At 28.2% G+C, this 18,858-nt stretch overlaps 1 protein-coding gene across 3 annotated transcripts in view; it reads right to left on the bottom strand.

Moving 5' to 3' along the window:
• LOC127282168 (tumor protein p53-inducible nuclear protein 2) overlaps positions 1 to 18,858 on the bottom strand; it is a 381,620-nt gene that overhangs the window by 218,057 nt on the left and 144,705 nt on the right. For 2 of the 3 annotated variants that reach the window (XM_051306283.1, XM_051306282.1), the window contains exon 4: positions 4,278 to 5,107. The exons of the other annotated variant lie outside the window; for it this stretch is intronic. In XM_051306283.1, coding sequence (XP_051162240.1) covers positions 4,952 to 5,107 — 156 coding nt within the window. In that variant the 3' untranslated portion in view covers positions 4,278 to 4,951. Of the gene's footprint in view, positions 1 to 4,277; positions 5,108 to 18,858 lie in introns of those variants that run through there. 3 annotated transcript variants of the gene reach the window in all.

Genomic DNA, 18,858 nt, shown 5'->3' with positions numbered 1-18,858 from the left:
TGCCATTTTCTTTTTTTTACCATTTGCTATTTTTTTTATCTTTTGACATTTTTTATTTGTTGATATTTTTATTATTTGGTGAAATCTAAAAAAATCATAAAATTGAAAATGTTAAATGATAAAAAAAATAAAAAATTTTTAAAAACTTATGATATTGAAAATAAACAAATGATAGAAGAAAGACCTCCAGTCCACAACAAATTTTAGGATTAGGGGTACGGAACCCTCGGTTTTAATGCGAGTGTAACTCGCACTTGTCCGATTTTTTGTTATTTTCGAGATATTAATTAATTAATTAATGATAAATAAATTTGAGATTCTTTCGATTATTGGAAGCAATAAATAAAACACCAAATTATTTATTCGGCAACGTTTCGGTGTCTTGGTTTGACACCATCATCAGGCCACTTTATTAAACCAAAATTAGAAATTAATTATTCACAAACTTATTAGAACTTCTCATAAAAATTGAAGAATAAAAATTAAATAAATTATGTTTATGTTTTAAAGTTACAAGTCATCAAAAATTTACTGTTTAAATTTTTCGAAAAAATTCACCCACCTTCCTCTCCGACAGTTTTTGAAGAAACCTAACAATACTTCGTGGTTAAAGTACTCACCTTCTAAATTTTTTCAAAAGATGTGTGTAAAATGTTTAAAACCATAATTTAAATGACAGACCAAAAGGCACAAAGTGTTTTTATTATGTGAAAACTTCGACAACTAAAAATTTTAGTTTTCATATAATGAATTATTGTGCGTAAATTACTATATGTGTATTATAACATTAATCGTCATATCATATACTTTTGTACGATAAAACATTTTGTATTTAGTATATCATCTATTATTGTTACATACATAAATAAAAATAATATTGTTGTTTAGTCATTTTCTCTAAATAAACAAGTATCTTATGATTCCCTCTAACAAAATTAATTTCTATTTCACAGGTTTCAAAGAAACCTTCTATGTACATCTTGAATAAACGAATGTAAACTTCACAAGCATAAAAAGAATATTGTTTCTTAGACAATATAAAACGTAAATTAAACTTACTTACTTTGAAAAATTACCAAAAAAAAAATATTTTGTCTCATCTTAATGTAGGGGAAACCAGGGCTGAAAGTGCCGGGGGTAACTTGTGCCGATAGGAATATCTCTGGTAACTATTTTGATTTCGTTTTCTTCACGGAATAATTAGCTGTTAGTAATTTCGTGCTTTGGCGTCACTTACGTGCAAGTTTTCATGTTTACACCTTTTGGTCTATTTTTTGCATTTTTTTTTTTTATTTTTTTTAAATGATCCAAATTTATCAAGGGATTCAATGGTGTATTGATCTTAACATTTAATTTATCTACTTTTTTAATATTTGATAAAAAGTGAACGTCGACGCAACGAGGGTAATTGTGCCTTTCGCTTGGGGCTGGTTGTGCCGCTGTCAATCGCTACATAACCATAATCTACTATTGCCTCGTTTGTTCGAATAGTTATTCCAACCCGAAATCAAGAGAAAAGTTGATTCAATGCATAGTTTGCAAAAACTGGGCACATTTAAAATGTGTGAAGGGTAAAAAAAGGGTCAGTTATATGTGTGTCAATTGTAATTTCAATAAATCGCATTCGGAATAAGTATTCATGTCTTAAAAATTATTTATTAATCAGAAAGTAGAGTTTTTACAATTAATTAACGATACAAATAATTATTTCAAAAAATATTTTAAAAGACTGACTAATTATCACCCTAAAAAAAGTAATCTTGATTCTAGCGAATTCCTCTTAATTTGATGCATATTTTCCTCTTATATATTGTATCAAAAGTAATAGTCTTCATTTGAGAGGATTTTCCTCTCGCATATAATTTGACAATTATGGTTATAAACTGATAAAGAAAAGCTATTCTCATGCACTAAATTAAATATCTTTAATTAAATATTAAATATAATTAATGATTTATAGTTAATTACTTACATTAATTAATAGATTTGTTTATTTATTTAACTTTAATTAAATGTTTTTGTCATCAGAACCTCAAAAAAATTGTTTTGTTTTATTATTAGTCACTAAAGAATAAAAATATTCTACATTCAAGTGGAATACTTTTATTTTAAAAGGAAAAATTGAGAGGATATTAGAAGAGAATTTTTCCTCTAAATATGAGATTACTTTTTTCAGGGAGTGTAATTGTTAAATTTAAATCAGAAATGTTTATTTATTTAAAAAAATCTATAAATGTTACGATTGTTGGAAAAATCTTTTGAATGTTTATAATAAAAATACTTATTACGAAAACTATATTTTAAGTGACTTACTAACTATGCAATTATAGAATATAAGTCAGAAAATGTTTATTTGTACTTACTAAAATCTAGAAATCTTAAGATTGTTCCTAAAAACCTTTAAAAGTTTATAACAAATGATTAATAAATAATAGTAAATCATATATTGGCAATAATTATTTTATTTCTTACGCGTAAAATCATTTGCTTCAACTGAAACAACTAAAAAATCTGAGCGGCACAACCAACCCCGGCGTCGGCACAACTCTCCCCAGATGGGAGTTCAACGTGCCGTGTTGCCTCGCTGCACATAATCATATTTTAGAAAAAAACTGTTCAAAATAATCAAAAAATTATAATGGATTTAAAAACTACATTAAATTTTAAAATTGATAGACTATAGATTAAAACAAAAAGTTCATTTTTACTAGCATTTTATTTAGTTTTCTTAAAATCGGTACTTTCAGCCCCGGTCTCCCCTACGAGTGCAAATCAAGATTGAAATCACGTTATGTGCAAACAACGGAAATTCGTCTATCGGTCTTGTGTACCATCTTTAAAGCCACGCCCCTTCTCACCTATACCCACAGTGTTACTACTTCCTACAGGAAAACAGCAAAACTATCTCCTGTTTCTGCATGGAGAAAAAAATCAAGCGGATATAGTAGAAACAGTAAGTATACTATATTACTAAAGATTCTTATTTTATAAATTTCATAAATCTAAAATTTTGGTCCAAATTAATGCAAAAACGCGATTGCGAAATAGAAAAGTAGTATAATGACAGTTGGAACTTTGTGATCCCTGCTTTTTTCTGACATCTTACGGGAACAGAACGTAATAACCCTGTAATTATATTACTATTCTATTTCTAATTTTTTAATCGCGTTTTTGCATGGATAAGGAAAATCTTTTGGATTCAGGTTTCGAGAAAAAAGTGTTTTAAAATCAATGTTTATCATTTTCACGTTCAATGCCGTTTTCATAGGGCGATAATTAAAAGTCTCTCTTTGCCAAAAAATTTCAGAGACCGATGAACACTCTTAATGTAAATGCAGCATAAAGTTGTTGATTTCTGTACTTTGAAACAAGAGACACTTTTCTACAGTCTTTTTCTGTAAAGTATAGTATACAGTCTCAGATTTGCTATTAGGCAGCATAACCTTAAATTTAATATTTAAAACCATTTGAAATAGAGTTTTTCTATAAATAGGTGTTAAACAAAAAAACAATATGCACAGCTTACAAAAGAAGCATTTTCGAAGCGTTTGATTACTGTTCTCGCTTCACTCGAGCAACAACTTTCGGAATAAACGAAAAACATATATAACATTAAGGTTAAGATCGCAGCTTGAATCAGTTATAGTACACGGAGAGAAATAGATGGTACGGGGTACTATCTAGATAATACCAGGTACCATATTTGATCTTACATATAGGGACAGCTATCTAGATTCTATCACTTACAATCTACATTGTACGGAATAACGTCTTGATTGTAGTGTGTAACATAACCATATTTTTTGTAACATCTTTGATAGTACCGAGTAGCATAATGATGGTAGCGGATACCATCTACTTTTAACCATCTTAAGATAATAATGGATAATGGATTTTACAAAAATTTTTGGACAGTTTTGAAATAAAAAACGTTTACAATGTTTTCTGCTACATTGAATAGGAAGCACAGTTTAGAATTCAATGAAATTAATTTCATTCAACATTCTATTCTACTATACGTAAAGCTGGTAAAAGGAGAAATTCGAATATTAAATAGAATTAAAATATTTCAGCATTGAATACAAATGTGAATAAGGTGAATCCTATTCTATTTCAGGCTTGTTGCTGGGTATATCAGATTTATTTGATATATTTAATTAAAAACGAGCAGAAGTAGGGTTTTTGAGTCCATTTTTCTTAAAATGTCATTGTGATTGGCAATTTGTAATGCTGGATTTATGTTCAACGATAAAAGATATATAAGATAAGTCTATTCCTATGCTTGCATTAGAAAAAATGTATTTTTTTGTAGACCAATGTTATTCAAATGAGCGAAAACCTTATTTTTAAAAATTTAATATCTCAACAAATTTCAGGAAGTGAGTCAGTCTATCCCACACCAGTATTTATAAATGTGTAACTTTCTTTACTGTAAGTTTGGTACAAAAAGCTTTGGGAACAAAACCTCTTCTTGTTTCTTCTTGTTAAAACATGGAAAAAACTGATATTAAAATTAAAATTCTCAAATTTTAGAAAATTGGTTGGTTTTCTCACACGTTAACTTGGCTTCTATTTATTAAAAAAAACTTGTACTAAGTGACATTTAACACAGAATTGAATGAACATTAAATTTTTCTCAAAACTCTTTACCTTCATTTTTGATAAGTATCGACAAAAAAATAGGCATGTTTTTATACATTTTTTTAGTGAAATGACAATTGTGTCAGATAATATAAAATTTCAGAGTTTTTTTAAAATTAGTATACATTGCATTGAATTCGATTTTACTAAGCTCAAATTTTAGACTGATATACTTATGGTAATTCATGCTCCGTAAGTAAATTTTAGAATTTGTAATAACTCTTTGAGAAAACTGTACTTCACTGCATTTCATAAAATAATTTCTTAATGAAAAATCAAGGCATTCTCTTGTTGCTCATATTTAAAGTGACTAGCATTTCCGATCATTATTAGCACCACTGTTCCGGAGACGCAACCGATCCTGTCGCCTTGGTTGTTTACCCTTTACACTAGAAAATTCTCGTACTTTATTTCCTCGTTCGAGTCGATTTCTCTTTGATGTCTGAGTAACGCGTTTCTCTTGAATCTAAAAAATAAATAATATTATATTATTATTTGTAAAATAATGCAATACAATTAAATTGCTAAACTGTCCGATCACATCAAAATGTATAATGATCGTTCTCTTTCCAAAACGTCACCACACTCACGGTACCCTATTGAAAATCCCTGTACCAGATCTTGTACACACAAATGTACATGTTCAGCAGGTGAACTTGTACCTGTTCTGGTGAGAATATGTACAATATTTTGTACAATTTCGGCACCAGAATTTGGAACAAGTTCTTGTATCAGAACTTGTACAAGATCTTGCATAAGATCGTGTACAAAAAATATATTTAATATTTCTATACAAGAAAATATACATGTTCTTGAACATATTCTTATACAGGTTCATGTATATCTTCGTTTAGTAAAAATTAAAACTTTAAAAGCTGCGCAGTAGTTTTCATAAGACTTTACAACTGCGCAATAATTTTTAACATGCATTAGTAAGGGGCCGTGTACAAATTACGTAAAGCCAATTTTAAACATTATAAACCCCCCCTCACCCATGTAAGGTTAAGTAAGATTTTGTTAATCCCCTCCTCTACTTACGTAAGGTTGAAGGGGTTACGCCACCCTAAACGCCTGAAAATTTGACAGTATTTCAAAAATAAATTTTGACAAAACTATTAAAAATACAACATTTTAATTATTATAGTTTAAAAAACATGTATTTAACATTAAAAAAAAATTTTTAATTAAAAAATATTCAAAAATGGCGGAGATATGGCCTTTTTTTATAAAATACATTTTTTGGAGCAGTGTACAAGTCTTATCAGAATCTACTAAACTTTTAATTTACTCAACTTCTCATTTTTTGAGCAAATGGAAGCACTTCAAAAAAAAGTAAAAGAAAAAAATTTTTTTTGAAGTGCTCCCATATGCTTAAAATTTTTTTTAAAAACGGCTGCGTGGTGCCATAAAGAATGTTATTGAGAAGTTGTGTACAAATTTTCAAGAGAATTGGTTGAGTGGTTTCTGAGAAAATATGTATACCGCTCCAAAAAATGTATTTTCAAAAAAACGCCATATCTCCGCCATTTTTGAATATTTTTTAATTAAAACTTTTTTTTAAAGTTAAATACATGTATTTTTAAACTATAATTATTAAAAAGTTGTATTTTTCATTGTTTTGTCAAAATTTATTTTTGAAATACCGTCCAATTTTCAGGCGTTCAGGGTGGCGTAACCCCTTAAAGAAAGTATAGGTCAAAACGTAAAGTTATGTATTATACGTTTTATTCTCATTGTAAATAAATTTTTTAAATTAAATTTAAAACAAAGTTAACATTATTTAAACAATCATTACTTTAGAAAACAAAATACATTTTTTTCAACATTATTATATCATTTTAAATCTTTTCATCTTCCGTAGAAAATGGATTTGTGATCCATTCCTTTAAGGAACTTATAATAGTAACTTAAGATTCATCTACATTCATATTGTCTTTAGAAGATTCATCTACTTTGGCGTCTTTTACAAATTTTTTTTAAATATATAGCCATACGTAAGAAAATCATCGCACCTACCCTCCCCCAAATAAGTATCCGTAAGAATTTCATACACTCCTCCCCCCTGTGGCCCTTACGTAATTTGTACACGGCCCCTAAATAGTTTTAATGTTTCTAAATTATTAAAATCACAAATTTTGATGAAAAAAATTTTTTTAATGAACTTGTACAAGAACATGACCCAACCACCGTGGAATATTCACGCTAAAAAATTTATGAACAGTGACATAGTAAAAGTACAATATTTATAAAATAAGGAAATCTATTTAATAGATTAATTATAACATTTAACAAGTTTAAATACATGTTTAATCTAAAATAGTCATATTACTATTTTCATTTTCTCAAGGAAATTGAATATCTCTTATGATAGTTAAAATAAATACTGTTTCAGAGATATTGTATTTATATTCTATTCATAATATATATTTAGTATAGTTAAATCTCATAGAAAATTTCATTTTCTCTATTCTAGCGAAAATGGATTATCGCTAAGGCGATATTAACTATACTTATAACTATTCCAGAGATTATTTTCGCTAGTTTATACAAAGTTTTTTTAGCTTGTTCCCATGATCTTCCAGGAAAATCAAAATGTCCGCATCATGGGAATATTCCACAGTGACATTCAGGGTATATTCCAGTGACATTGAGGGTAATATTAAAGGAATATTCCAGTGATATTGAGGGAATATTCCACGGTGATATTGTTTTTTTTAAGTGTTGAAATAATAGAAATATGTTATAAATTGTTATTTGAATAAGCAGGAAGATTAAAAACACATTTTAAAAAAAAATTCAATGTAACCGTGGAATATTCCCTCAATATCACTGGAATATTTCCACAATATCACCTGAATATCCCCTTAATGTCACTGGAATATTCCATGAATGTCACCGAGGAATATTCCCTCAATGTCACTGGAATATACCCTGAATATCACTATGGAATATTTCCATGATGCGGACATTTTGATTTTCCCAGAAGATCATGAGAATATTCCACTGTGGTATTCAACGGATATTCAGTGAATATACCGTGCTGCTTGGGGAATGGTTTCATGTGCAAGTACTTGTACATGAACCTGCACAAGAATATGAGCAATTCCATGTGAGATTGTGGGGTCTATCCTCCGATTCCTTCTATACTACGTTTTTGGGTAGAGGTTATGGGTCTAATTGAGTAAAAAAAAATTTTGAAATAATTATTTATTATTTTTCGATATATTTCCATTAAAAAAGTAGTGCAACTTTTTTTAATCACTCATAACTTTTTTACTTTCAGTCCTAGAAAAAAATTTCTTAAACGTTTTTTGCTCAAAAAATTTTGAAGTTTAAGAAAACAAAATTAATTTTGAAAAATTAAAATTCTTTAATTTATGTATTTAAAAAATAAAATTTATTTTTATTTTTTAAACTTGTTTCCGGTTTCCGTTTAAGCTGAAAAAATTCATAAACATTCCTTAATATATCTTATTCCAATGCTATTCGCTTATCGTATTTTTAAAAATTAAAAATAAATTTTATTTTTTCGCCATTGACAAGAAAAAGTGTTTTTTTGTGCCTGTTTTGGACAGATAAAGTAGAACTTTTTAAGGCAATTGTTAATTTTTTCATAATTTTTGTTTTGCTTTTATTTTATTTATCAATTTTTTTTATTTTATTTTATATACTATTTCATATATATTATACTATATCATAGAGATATAAGAATAGAGTGCGCAAGAGGCTCGAAAAAACGACAGATTATATGCGTTGGACAGAAAGAAACAGATGCGATTTGTAGGCCCCTTTCCCATCCTTGTTTCACTGATGTTTTAGAGTTAGTAAGACAAGAAGGAAGGCAGGGCCCACTAGTTGCATCTGTCTTCTTCTATTGGTTTGTCGCAGCGTAACATGGAAATTGTACAGGCTTGCGCACTCTATTCTTATATCTCTATGTATTATATATTATACAAATATATATATATATATATATATATATATATAATATGTATCTTCCTATATTACAAAAAGATATCGCCGCCGCCGCTGTTTCAAGAATTCTTGACCTAGGAGGGAGGGAGTCCCCCCCCTCCTAAATTTTGAGGTTATGTTCGTTTCAAGACTCTGAATATAGCCGCAAGTCCCCTCCCCTCCTCCGTCAAAAATGACCTAAATTTTGAGGTTATGTTCGTTTCAAGACTCTGAATATAGCCGCAAGTCCCTTCCCCTCCTCGGTCAAAAATGACCTAAATTTTGAGGTTATGTTCGTTTCAAGACTCTGAATATAGCCGCAAGTCCCCTCCCGCACCAGAAATGACCTAAATTTTGAGATTATGTTTGTTTCAAGGCTCTGAATATATCCGCAAGTCCCCCCTCCCTCCTCTCATTTCCCCTCCTCCGCCAAAATGGCCTAAATTTTAAGGTTATGTTCGTTTCAAGGCTCTGAATATAGCCGCAAGTCCCCTCCCCTCCCGCGCCAGAAATGACCTAAATTTTGAGGTTATGTTTGTTTGAAGACTTTTTAATAATTTATTGGTTTTTAGGCAATTTCATTGAAATTATTTTTAAAAATAATTTCTTAATGTCGATTTTAATTTATTTAATTATTTATTTATTATTAATTTAATTAATTTATTAATTAAAATTTAATAATTTTAATTTTAATAATATTTATTCAGATTTCAATGAATTTGTAATAATAATTCTTTGAAATTGGTGGTTCATTTGGAAAAATAAGATCAATGGAAAATTAAAAAAAAATGATTAAAACTGGGGAGCGTACCCCCTCTAGTATATATATATATATATATATATATTTCTTTTAAATTGTTTCACTTTTTTATAACAATGGCGAAAAAAATAGCGTATGTGGCTCGCACGTAGTAATTTTTAGGTTCGGATGATGTCAATACTCGCTGTCTGTGCGACTTCGGTTCGACTTGGCTCGACTTCCGTCTTACCTGCGTCGCACTAACGACAGCTCGTATTGAAAATTACATCCTCACATAAAAAGTACTACTTTATGTGCTTGCCACATAATATACTATTTATAAATAAATAAATTAAAAAACGTTTAAGAAATTTTTTTCTAGGATTAAAAGTAAAAAAGTTATGAGTAATTGAAAAAAAAGTTGGACTAATTTTTTAATGCAAATATCTCGAAAAATAATAAATATTTTTTTTCAAAATTTTTTTTACTCAACTAGACCAATAACCTCTACCCAAAAAACTTATTATAGAAGAAATCGGAGGATATACCCCTCAATTACAGATCGAATTACTCATGTGTATTACATACATATACCACTTGGCGCGGCGTGACGGCGCGCGGTCAGAGTACGCGCGTGTGATCAATTGTTTCTATCTCAAAAACTATAAAAGATCCCTCTCTGAAAATTACATATTTTGGAGGAAATTATTCAAGCTTTCCATTGAGATAGTTAAAAAAATAAAAACTCCGATTTTGAGATATACGTAAAATAATATTTTGACCTTGAATTTCAAAGTCAAATTTTATTTTAAAAAAAATGTTAAAATAGCTTTAAAAATCATTATATATATGTTACTTTTATGCATTCTACTTATGGATATTGTACATTGAAAAAAGATTTTTTTTTCAAAAGTCAAAAATTAAAAACGTTTTAATTCAAAAACTATTTTATCAAATTTAATAATAATTGATTTTTAGACTTTCACTAACAATGACAGCATTTTTGAAAAGTATGGATTAAAAATTTTTTACATGACTTTAAAAAAAAATTTTATTTTCGTCAAAAAAAACTTACTTTTTCTTAAACCAAAATGTTAATTTCGAATTTAAAAAAAAAATTTATTCATACAGAAGGCACTAATGTACGATTGAAAAAAAAATTTTGTTTTTTTGTTTTTGATAAGAATTATGGACCCTAGATTGGACGCAATGGAAAATTTGAGCAGCGAGTATATGACGTTTATTTTATTATTAAATTTTATTTGTTTTTAATAAAAAAATTATATTTCGAAGGTTTAAATATATAGGAAAACATTTACAAAAACTCATATCAATTTATTTCAATGTTTTTGAGAAAAAAATTCCTGAAATTTACACATTTTTTGACATTCTATAAAGTAGGCGCCCCCCTTAAGATGCAACATTTTTAAGGCAGCTTTGCTGAATTTACGCAATGCAATTTCTATTACAACTACTAGCGCTGGTTTTAAGACTCATCTTAAAATAAGATTTTCTTTCTGCTAATAAAAAATTATCATTATTAGTTGATTATTAAAAAACTGTCCATTATGTTGTAACGATAGGCGTATCGTAAGTATACTCGCCCGGCGAAGAGAGAGAAAGCAGACGGCGCAAGTAGCAGCGTCTCTCTCTTCCCCCACTTCGCGCTAACGCCTCTGGCTGTCTAGCGAGAGTATATACCTGGCGGCTCGCACCTTTTACCTCAGATTGTCTTCCGACTCGCTTTGAGGTGCACCTCTGGCTAGATGGAAGCGATCTCACTCCTAGTTCCTGGATACCGGGACTGAATTGAGGAGCTCCTCATTGAATTCAGGTAATGTGAGGTAGGGTACACTTGACTATGGGTGCTTCCGTATCAAGTGAACCTTACTTCACCTCCTTGTTCCTCGTCGACTTGAACTCTCTGTAGGTGCTTCTGCGAGAGGATGCTAGTATGACGTCACTTCCAAGAACCTAGAGTATCATCTTCGCGACTTCTCTGTGGGTGCTCCCGCGAGAGGATGTAGAGACAGGTACTTCCTTTCTCGTTCACCGCCCCAGGTGAGTAGAGGGGCAATCACTATTACCTGGATGCGAAGCTCAGGGCTGTATCTTTAACTCAGGGTGCCCCCTGGTCTAAGATATTTCCCAGAGATGTTCCTTAATGTTCCTAGTTCACGTCAGGCAAGAGTATCAGGTACATACCTGATTCTTCAACCCAATCGTCTTCCTTCTAGTTTTCTCTGGAGACGATTACCTCAGAGTGCACGTTCTTGTTTTCGTTTGCCGTGATAGCTTAACTTACATTTTGGATAAATTACGGGATTAACTCCTGGTGAACGCGATCGCGAATATTAAAGGTACCTTTGTATCATTTCAGACCAGAAACTGGCCAGAACAATCCGATAGAGGGCGGTGCTGTCGAGCAACTTGAGAGATCTGGATGATCTACTCAACCTAAACTATTTGCATTATATCGAGTCATTAATTGATTATTTATTGTTTTATATTGTTTATATTCGTTTTATATTATATAATTTTGTACTCTTATTTTAATTTCTTTATTTTACAATATATCATTCTTTCGAAGGTTTTAAAAGAGACTCGTTATTGACTACACCTCTCCTCTAAATCATAGAACACAATAGTTCCAAAGAGACAAATAGATGGCGCTTCACGCCACAAGTAAACTCAAGGACTCGGTCCCCATCTGGCGAGCGAATCCTTTGGCATTTAAAAATAGATCATTACAATGTGTTAAGTATTTTGTATATATTCACAATTTTATTGATCTTTCATTAAATAGTATCCGTGTATATAATATTTGCTAGATTGCAAAACAGGTACATATTTAGGCAGAGTATTTATGAAATCAAATATGAAAATGTAAGAAACTTATTTTTTATTATTTAAAATTTATTTTTAATACAAATTAATTCTATTCACACTTCATTTTTACGGTAATTTTTAAGTTAAATACTGACGATTTTGTATGAATATTATTATTTAACTATAGTAACTAAATTACATATTTTATAAAAAAAATTATGTGCATTACTATAAAAATTTTAAAAAAAATTTAATGTAATTTTTCATAATTTTTTAATACAAATTTCTACATTTATCTGCATGAAATGTACATAGATACCCGGGTACCTTGTTCGCCTGTTAAAGTTGAAAAAACTTTGTTTATTATTTCCAAATATAAATAAAAAAGGTACATTATAAAACACTTTATATGGATAAATTTGAGATGTCAAAAAACCTTAGGTCGGTACGATTTTAAAAGTTACGAAAAAAACCAATTTGAAAATGCAAAAGGTACCCAGGTACCTCGTCAGTCCCATAAAGGTTAAAGACAATAATGAAATAAACCAACTTATTTTTATAATAAAATATTGTTTTGGTCATTTTTTACTCGTTTTGTTATTTATCTTTAATTATAATTAATTAGAAATTAAAAACAAAAAACTAAGTTTGCAAAAAAAATGCATTTTCTACCGTTACGGCAACTGTGGGGTATTGGGAGCTCTCACTTGAAATTCCAATAAAATGATATTGATATTTTTTTAGATATTTTTCTTATTTTGTTAATAGTTCTCGACAGATGAACATTTTACAAAATATTTAAGACATAAAAAAAACATACAGCTTCTTTAGTATTAAAATATACTTACAATAATAACACAAATATTGATTCTTAGCAATTAAATATGCAACAATACCAAATTTTATAAATGAATCTTGTTTAATTTTCAAAAAAATAAGAAAACCCTATTGAAAAAAAACACGTATAATTATACGTGTTTTTTTTCAATGGGGAAGCCATATCGAGGTAACGAAATTCTGCTGGCTGGCACAATTTTCTCATTACTCAAAAGAATTTTCACAGGCCACAATTTGAAAAAATTGGACAATTAAAGGGTTCTGTACACCGACAATAATAAACTCTTTTTAATATATAAATCGGACTCACTATATATTTCCTGTAATCTACATTAGTTTTTCAAAATTAAAAAGGGCAGACTTTTTTTTTAAATTTGCTTAAATTCGCCTGAAACTTGTTACTTTGGAGTTATCAGGGTCGCTGATTACGAATATTATATTAGTTTTTCAAAAATAAAAATGTCGGGTCCAAAATCCTATCTCCGGTGATAGCCAGTGTTTCATTTAACCTAAATAGCATCAATGTTATATTTGTTTACATATTGCTGTGTGTATCAGCTTTTATCATTTATTTAGTAAATAATATCCAAAATGATAAATATCCTTTTTAATTACATATTTTTAACCAAACAAAATAATTGAAATATTGCTGTTAATCTCTTTAGCATCTATGTTTTACATTGAAGGGTTATGCCACCTCACGTATCAAAATGAAGCTATTTCCTATAATTTTTTTTTATCCCTATGGAATAAATTGATCTAAATTTTTTAAGCTTAATATAACATACATAAACTGTAGAAAAATAATTTTTTTAGTTATTAGAACAAATTGATTAATTTACATTCACAAAAAAAAATATCATGGAAAAAAGACGTGTCGTATCTGCATTATTGATGACTATTGATAGAAGAATAATCCAAAACACAAAAACCAAAGCCATTTAGGTTCAATAAAACACTGGCTATCGCCCGAGATAAGATTTTGGACCCGTCATTTTGAATTTTAAAAAACTAATATAATATTCGTAATCAGCGACCCTGAAAACCCCAAAGTAACAAGTTTAATGCGAATCCGACTAATTTACTAAAATTATGGTCGCCATTTTGAATTTTAAAAAACAAATATCACATTCGTAATCAACGACCACGAAAACCCCCGAGTAACAAGTTTCAGACGAATTTAAGCAAATTTAAAGAAATAGTCCGACATTTTTAATTTTGAAAAACTAATGTCATATTGGTAATCAGCGACATCGAAAACTCCCAAGTAATTAATTTCATCCAGATTCATCGACATTTAAAAATTTATTAACTTATTTATTTATTTAACAAAAAAAGTTTGTTTTATTTGTTGCTTAAGTGATTTATGAACTTTTAAAATGAAATTTTATCTGTTTATGAAAAATATCACTCCCTAAAGAGTAAGAATTTCTGAAACGTGCCACCTAAAACTGAAAGAATTTATTTTTTGTTGAAATGTTATTTTTCTTAGAGTATTTTATATGCACAATAATCACCTCCTAAAATGATTTTGCAAAAAAAAAAATTGTTGTTGTTATTAACAATTTAATATTTTTAACCCTTTTTTTAAAAAAATTAATTTCAAAGAGAAAAAAAATGGCACGCATTCGACAATTGGTTTATTTAAACATTTTTGACAGCGCGCATGGCGCATCTAGTACGTAGTGACAGGCGCCGCGCTACGTTCCGCTAGAACTCTAATGTAGGTATTCTATTCTATAAAGTATGTGGAAAAATTAATTTTATTATTAAATTATAATTTTCAAATGTTGTTTAAAAAAAATGTTTCAAATTTGAGTTTACATATTATTATTATTATTATTAATTATATTATTAGATAAGACAGTCAGAAATATCACGATTTGCAAGTGAGTAAAAATTCCTGTTTTTGCTTGGAAATATAGAAAATTAAGACATTATTATGAGTTGAAAAATTAACACGAAGGATTTTTCAAAAAAATTAAATTTCTCAAAGTTATAAACAATTGAAGTTTTTGAATTGAATTGTCTTAAGTTAAAATATGAATATCTTAGAACTAAGTGAACGGATCTTTATAAAAATTGGTATACTTACACAGAAAATGATACAGTTTTAGTTGAAAATTAAAAATTTTTGATTTTTAATAATTGTTATTGCAAAATTAATTGTTTATTTAAAAAATAAACCATGTTCTCGTTGTTGTAGAAAGTTGATCCAAAGTTTATTGGAAAGGGCATTTCATAAAGATTCGAAAACCGTTTTAAAATTTCGTGGATCGCAATTAGCTAAAAAGTTAGCAATTAGCGTTTTTTGTGCGGCGCTGCGTGTCTCTAGCGTTTGCACGCAGAATGTATTTTTCTGAAAAAGTATGGAAACTTGCAAATATCTCGAAAAGTACGAATTTTTATAAAAAATGTTCAGGACAAAAGTTGTTCCTAACAAAAAGATTTACATTTGTGGATCCAAAACATTTGTTGTTTTTGTTAAACAAAATCCTCTAATATTTAGAATCAAATTCGTAAACCCTAAGAAATTATGTGTTTTAACGTGTGAAGTATATGACCAAAAATGCCCAATGTCTAGGATTCTATCTAATAAAATTTGGATAAGTGAAACTTCGGTTTAATAAAGTATCGGCGAATTAAAAATTTAGATAAGTAGAGTTTCTGTTAAATGACAATTCTATTAAATAAATTTAAATATAAAAGAAATTTTATTTAATAAAAGTTTTGTTAAATAGGAATTTTGTTATATAGAAATTCTTTTAATTGGAAATTCTGTTAATAAAAATACTTTTAAGTGAATATTCGGATAAATAGAAATTTGACAAAAGAATAATTTTGATAAATAAAAATTCTTCTTTATGAATATTATTCTAGACATAAATTTTGTTAAATGAAAATTGTATTAATTGAAAATTCGATATATTAGAAAATCTTTATTTAATATTAAAGTTCAGTTAAATAAAAATTCTATAAAATAAGAATTTTATTAAATAGATATTTTTCGATATTAAAATTGGGCTCATTGTAAAATCTACTTTTTTAAAATTCTACTAAATGTAAATTCGATAATTTTTAATTCGACACAACAAAAATTCCGGCAAGTATAATTTAGGGAATATTCATGCGTCTCCATTTTTAAATCAAAAAAATTGGACCCAGGGCCCAATGTGAGGCCTTACAGCGAAAAAATAGTCTTTTGAAATGAGACCACTAATATTGTGTATAAAAATCGTAATGCTCATAAAATTCTGCGTTCACACATGTAAACTTTGGATCAACTTTCTACAACAACGAGAACATGGTTTATTTTTTAAATAAACAATTAATTTTGCAATAACAATTATTAAAAATCAAAAATTTTTAATTTTCAAATTTTCAACTAAAACTGTATCATTTTCTGTGTAAGTATACCAATTTTTAAAAAGATCCGTTCACTTAGTTCTAAGATATTCATATTTTAACTTAAGACAATTCAATTCAACAACTTCAATTGTTTATAACTTTGAGAAATTTAATTTTTTTGAAAAATCCTTCGAGTTAATTTTTCAACTCATAATAATGTTTTAATTTTCTATATTTCCAAGAAAATACAGTACATCTTTAATTTAGGTGGACCACTTCAGGAATTTTTACTCATGGGGTCTTTGGATTCGTCAGTAATTTTGTAAAATTGTAGCATTGGATATAAGAAATGAATACCCGAATCAAATAAGTCGACCGACGCTCGGACGAACGCTCTATTACCAGTCAAGTAGCAGTGACAGCCTGTGGGCGGCTCACTGCTACCCGACTACCATTGGAGCGTGCGTCCGAGCGTCGGTCGAGTTATTTGATCCGGGTATTCAAATGTAAGTCCCAAAGGATTTTTGAAAATTATCAAAATTGTAAATGTTACGCCATATTGAAATTTTTGACAATTATTTTTTAAACATTAATATTTCTGAAACAAGTAATTTGATCTTAATAAAATTTTAATGTTATTGTTCAAAAAAACATATTTTTTCGAAGTGTTATATAGTTGAAAAAAATTTTGAAATTTGACCCAAAAAAAGTCGAAATTTTTTTTAATTGTTGTTATACTTGAACGGGACCGCTTTTTGAGTTTCTTGTAAAAAATTTAAATATTTCTTAAATTTCACCTTTATTTTTGTAACTAAAATTGGATTAAAATCATTATAAAAATATGCACCAAAAAACAATAAATTCAGCTAAAATGTTTATAAGTTTTTATTATATAAGTATATGAGTATGTGTGGTATGAATATGTATGAATATGTTGGTAAAGTGTATGAAGCTATTTTTTCATTTTGAAATTCAATTGTTTTCATGGTTTTTTACTATTTGTTTATAAATAAACAATTTTTTTTGCAATAAAAATCAATATTTTTGCACCAAAAAAATATCAATAAAACTATGTTTCAAGACAAGAAGATTGCCGTTTAGATCATTAAAATCGATCAATAAATTTCTTTGAAATTAATTTTTTTTAAAAAAAGGGTCAAAAATATTAAATTGTTAATAGCAACATCAAAATTTTTTTGCAAAATCGTTTTAGGGGGCGATTATGCATATAAAATTCTTTAAGAAAAATAACATTTCACCAAAAAATAAATTTTTTCAGATTTAGGTGGCACGTTTCAGAAATTCTTACTCTAAAATAAAAGTTCATGAAAATTATTTTTTATTTTGTTAATTAAATATTTAAATAACAAAATTTTTTTTCTAAATTTAAGATCATGAATATGTAGTCAATTACTTTACCTTTAATTAAAGAAAAATTTATTTAAATTGGTTATTTACGATCTCTACATTGCATTTATTCTAGGGTCCAACTCTGCGACGTCTTGGACATCTATAACCCCTTATGGAATGCGGCCCCTCAATTGCAGTTCTTCATAATTATACAAAAATGTAGAAGTTAAGGGGAGGGAAAGGGTCATTTATTGCATTTTTCGAAAAAAATTTTGAATTTGTTTATAAAAAACAGTGATTTTTTATAAACAAATTAAATTTTTTTAAATGTGGGCGCGACTTTTTTTTATTTTGCTTCCTTAAGAGGAAGCTTTGCATTCGTGACGATTTTCAATTTTTCAAAAGAAGGTTATATGGACTCATTCTCATCTAGAATTAATATAATTATTTGATGTTCTGAGCAAATGTCCAGATGTGTGTGTGTGTGTATGTCACAAAATATTGTGTACAAATTATCTCAGAAACGTTTTGACGGATTGTCCTGAAATTTTGTATGCTTATTGCAGTCATTAATATCTAAAATCTGATTATTATTAATAATAAAAATTGTTATTTCATTTTATGATGTAATTATTTGTCTTTTATATTTAAGTTTTATTTCCTACAATCAAAATATTTTTTATCAATTTACACATAAACGACCCGAAAAATTTTTGAAGTTATAAATTTTTTGCTGCATATACATCTTTCATCTTTTAATAAGGATAATTATAATTTTAATTTTTGTAACTTAGCGAAAACTGAAAATTGTATTAAACAAAAATATTAATTAAGAAAGAATTACAAGGTTAAATTTTTAATATTATAATTTAATTTTTAACCATTCTAACCAATATAATTTATTTCAGTTAAGTGATAAATAAATAAATATTTAAATGTCAACCTCAAAAAAGTGTTACCAACTTAAATTTTTTTAAAAATGGTCATGAAATGAATACCTTGTTTTTATTTATTTTTACACACATGAAAATAATAAGAAAAATTTTGTAATAAATGTTGGAGTGAGCCTGATGATCCTTCAGTTTATATAATTTGTTTACCTACAAAAAATTTTTACTTTTTTTTCGTTTTTTTATGTTTCAAAATGAAAAAGTGTTTTG

Source organism: Leptopilina boulardi, unplaced genomic scaffold (genome assembly GCF_019393585.1).
Source record: "Leptopilina boulardi isolate dan_hultmark-lab unplaced genomic scaffold, ZJU_Lbou_2.1 LbouV2_285, whole genome shotgun sequence".
Taxonomy (NCBI): domain Eukaryota; kingdom Metazoa; phylum Arthropoda; class Insecta; order Hymenoptera; family Figitidae; genus Leptopilina; species Leptopilina boulardi.
The sequence above is the reverse complement of the archived record's forward strand: the minus strand, read 5'-3'. Positions and strand labels throughout refer to the sequence as shown.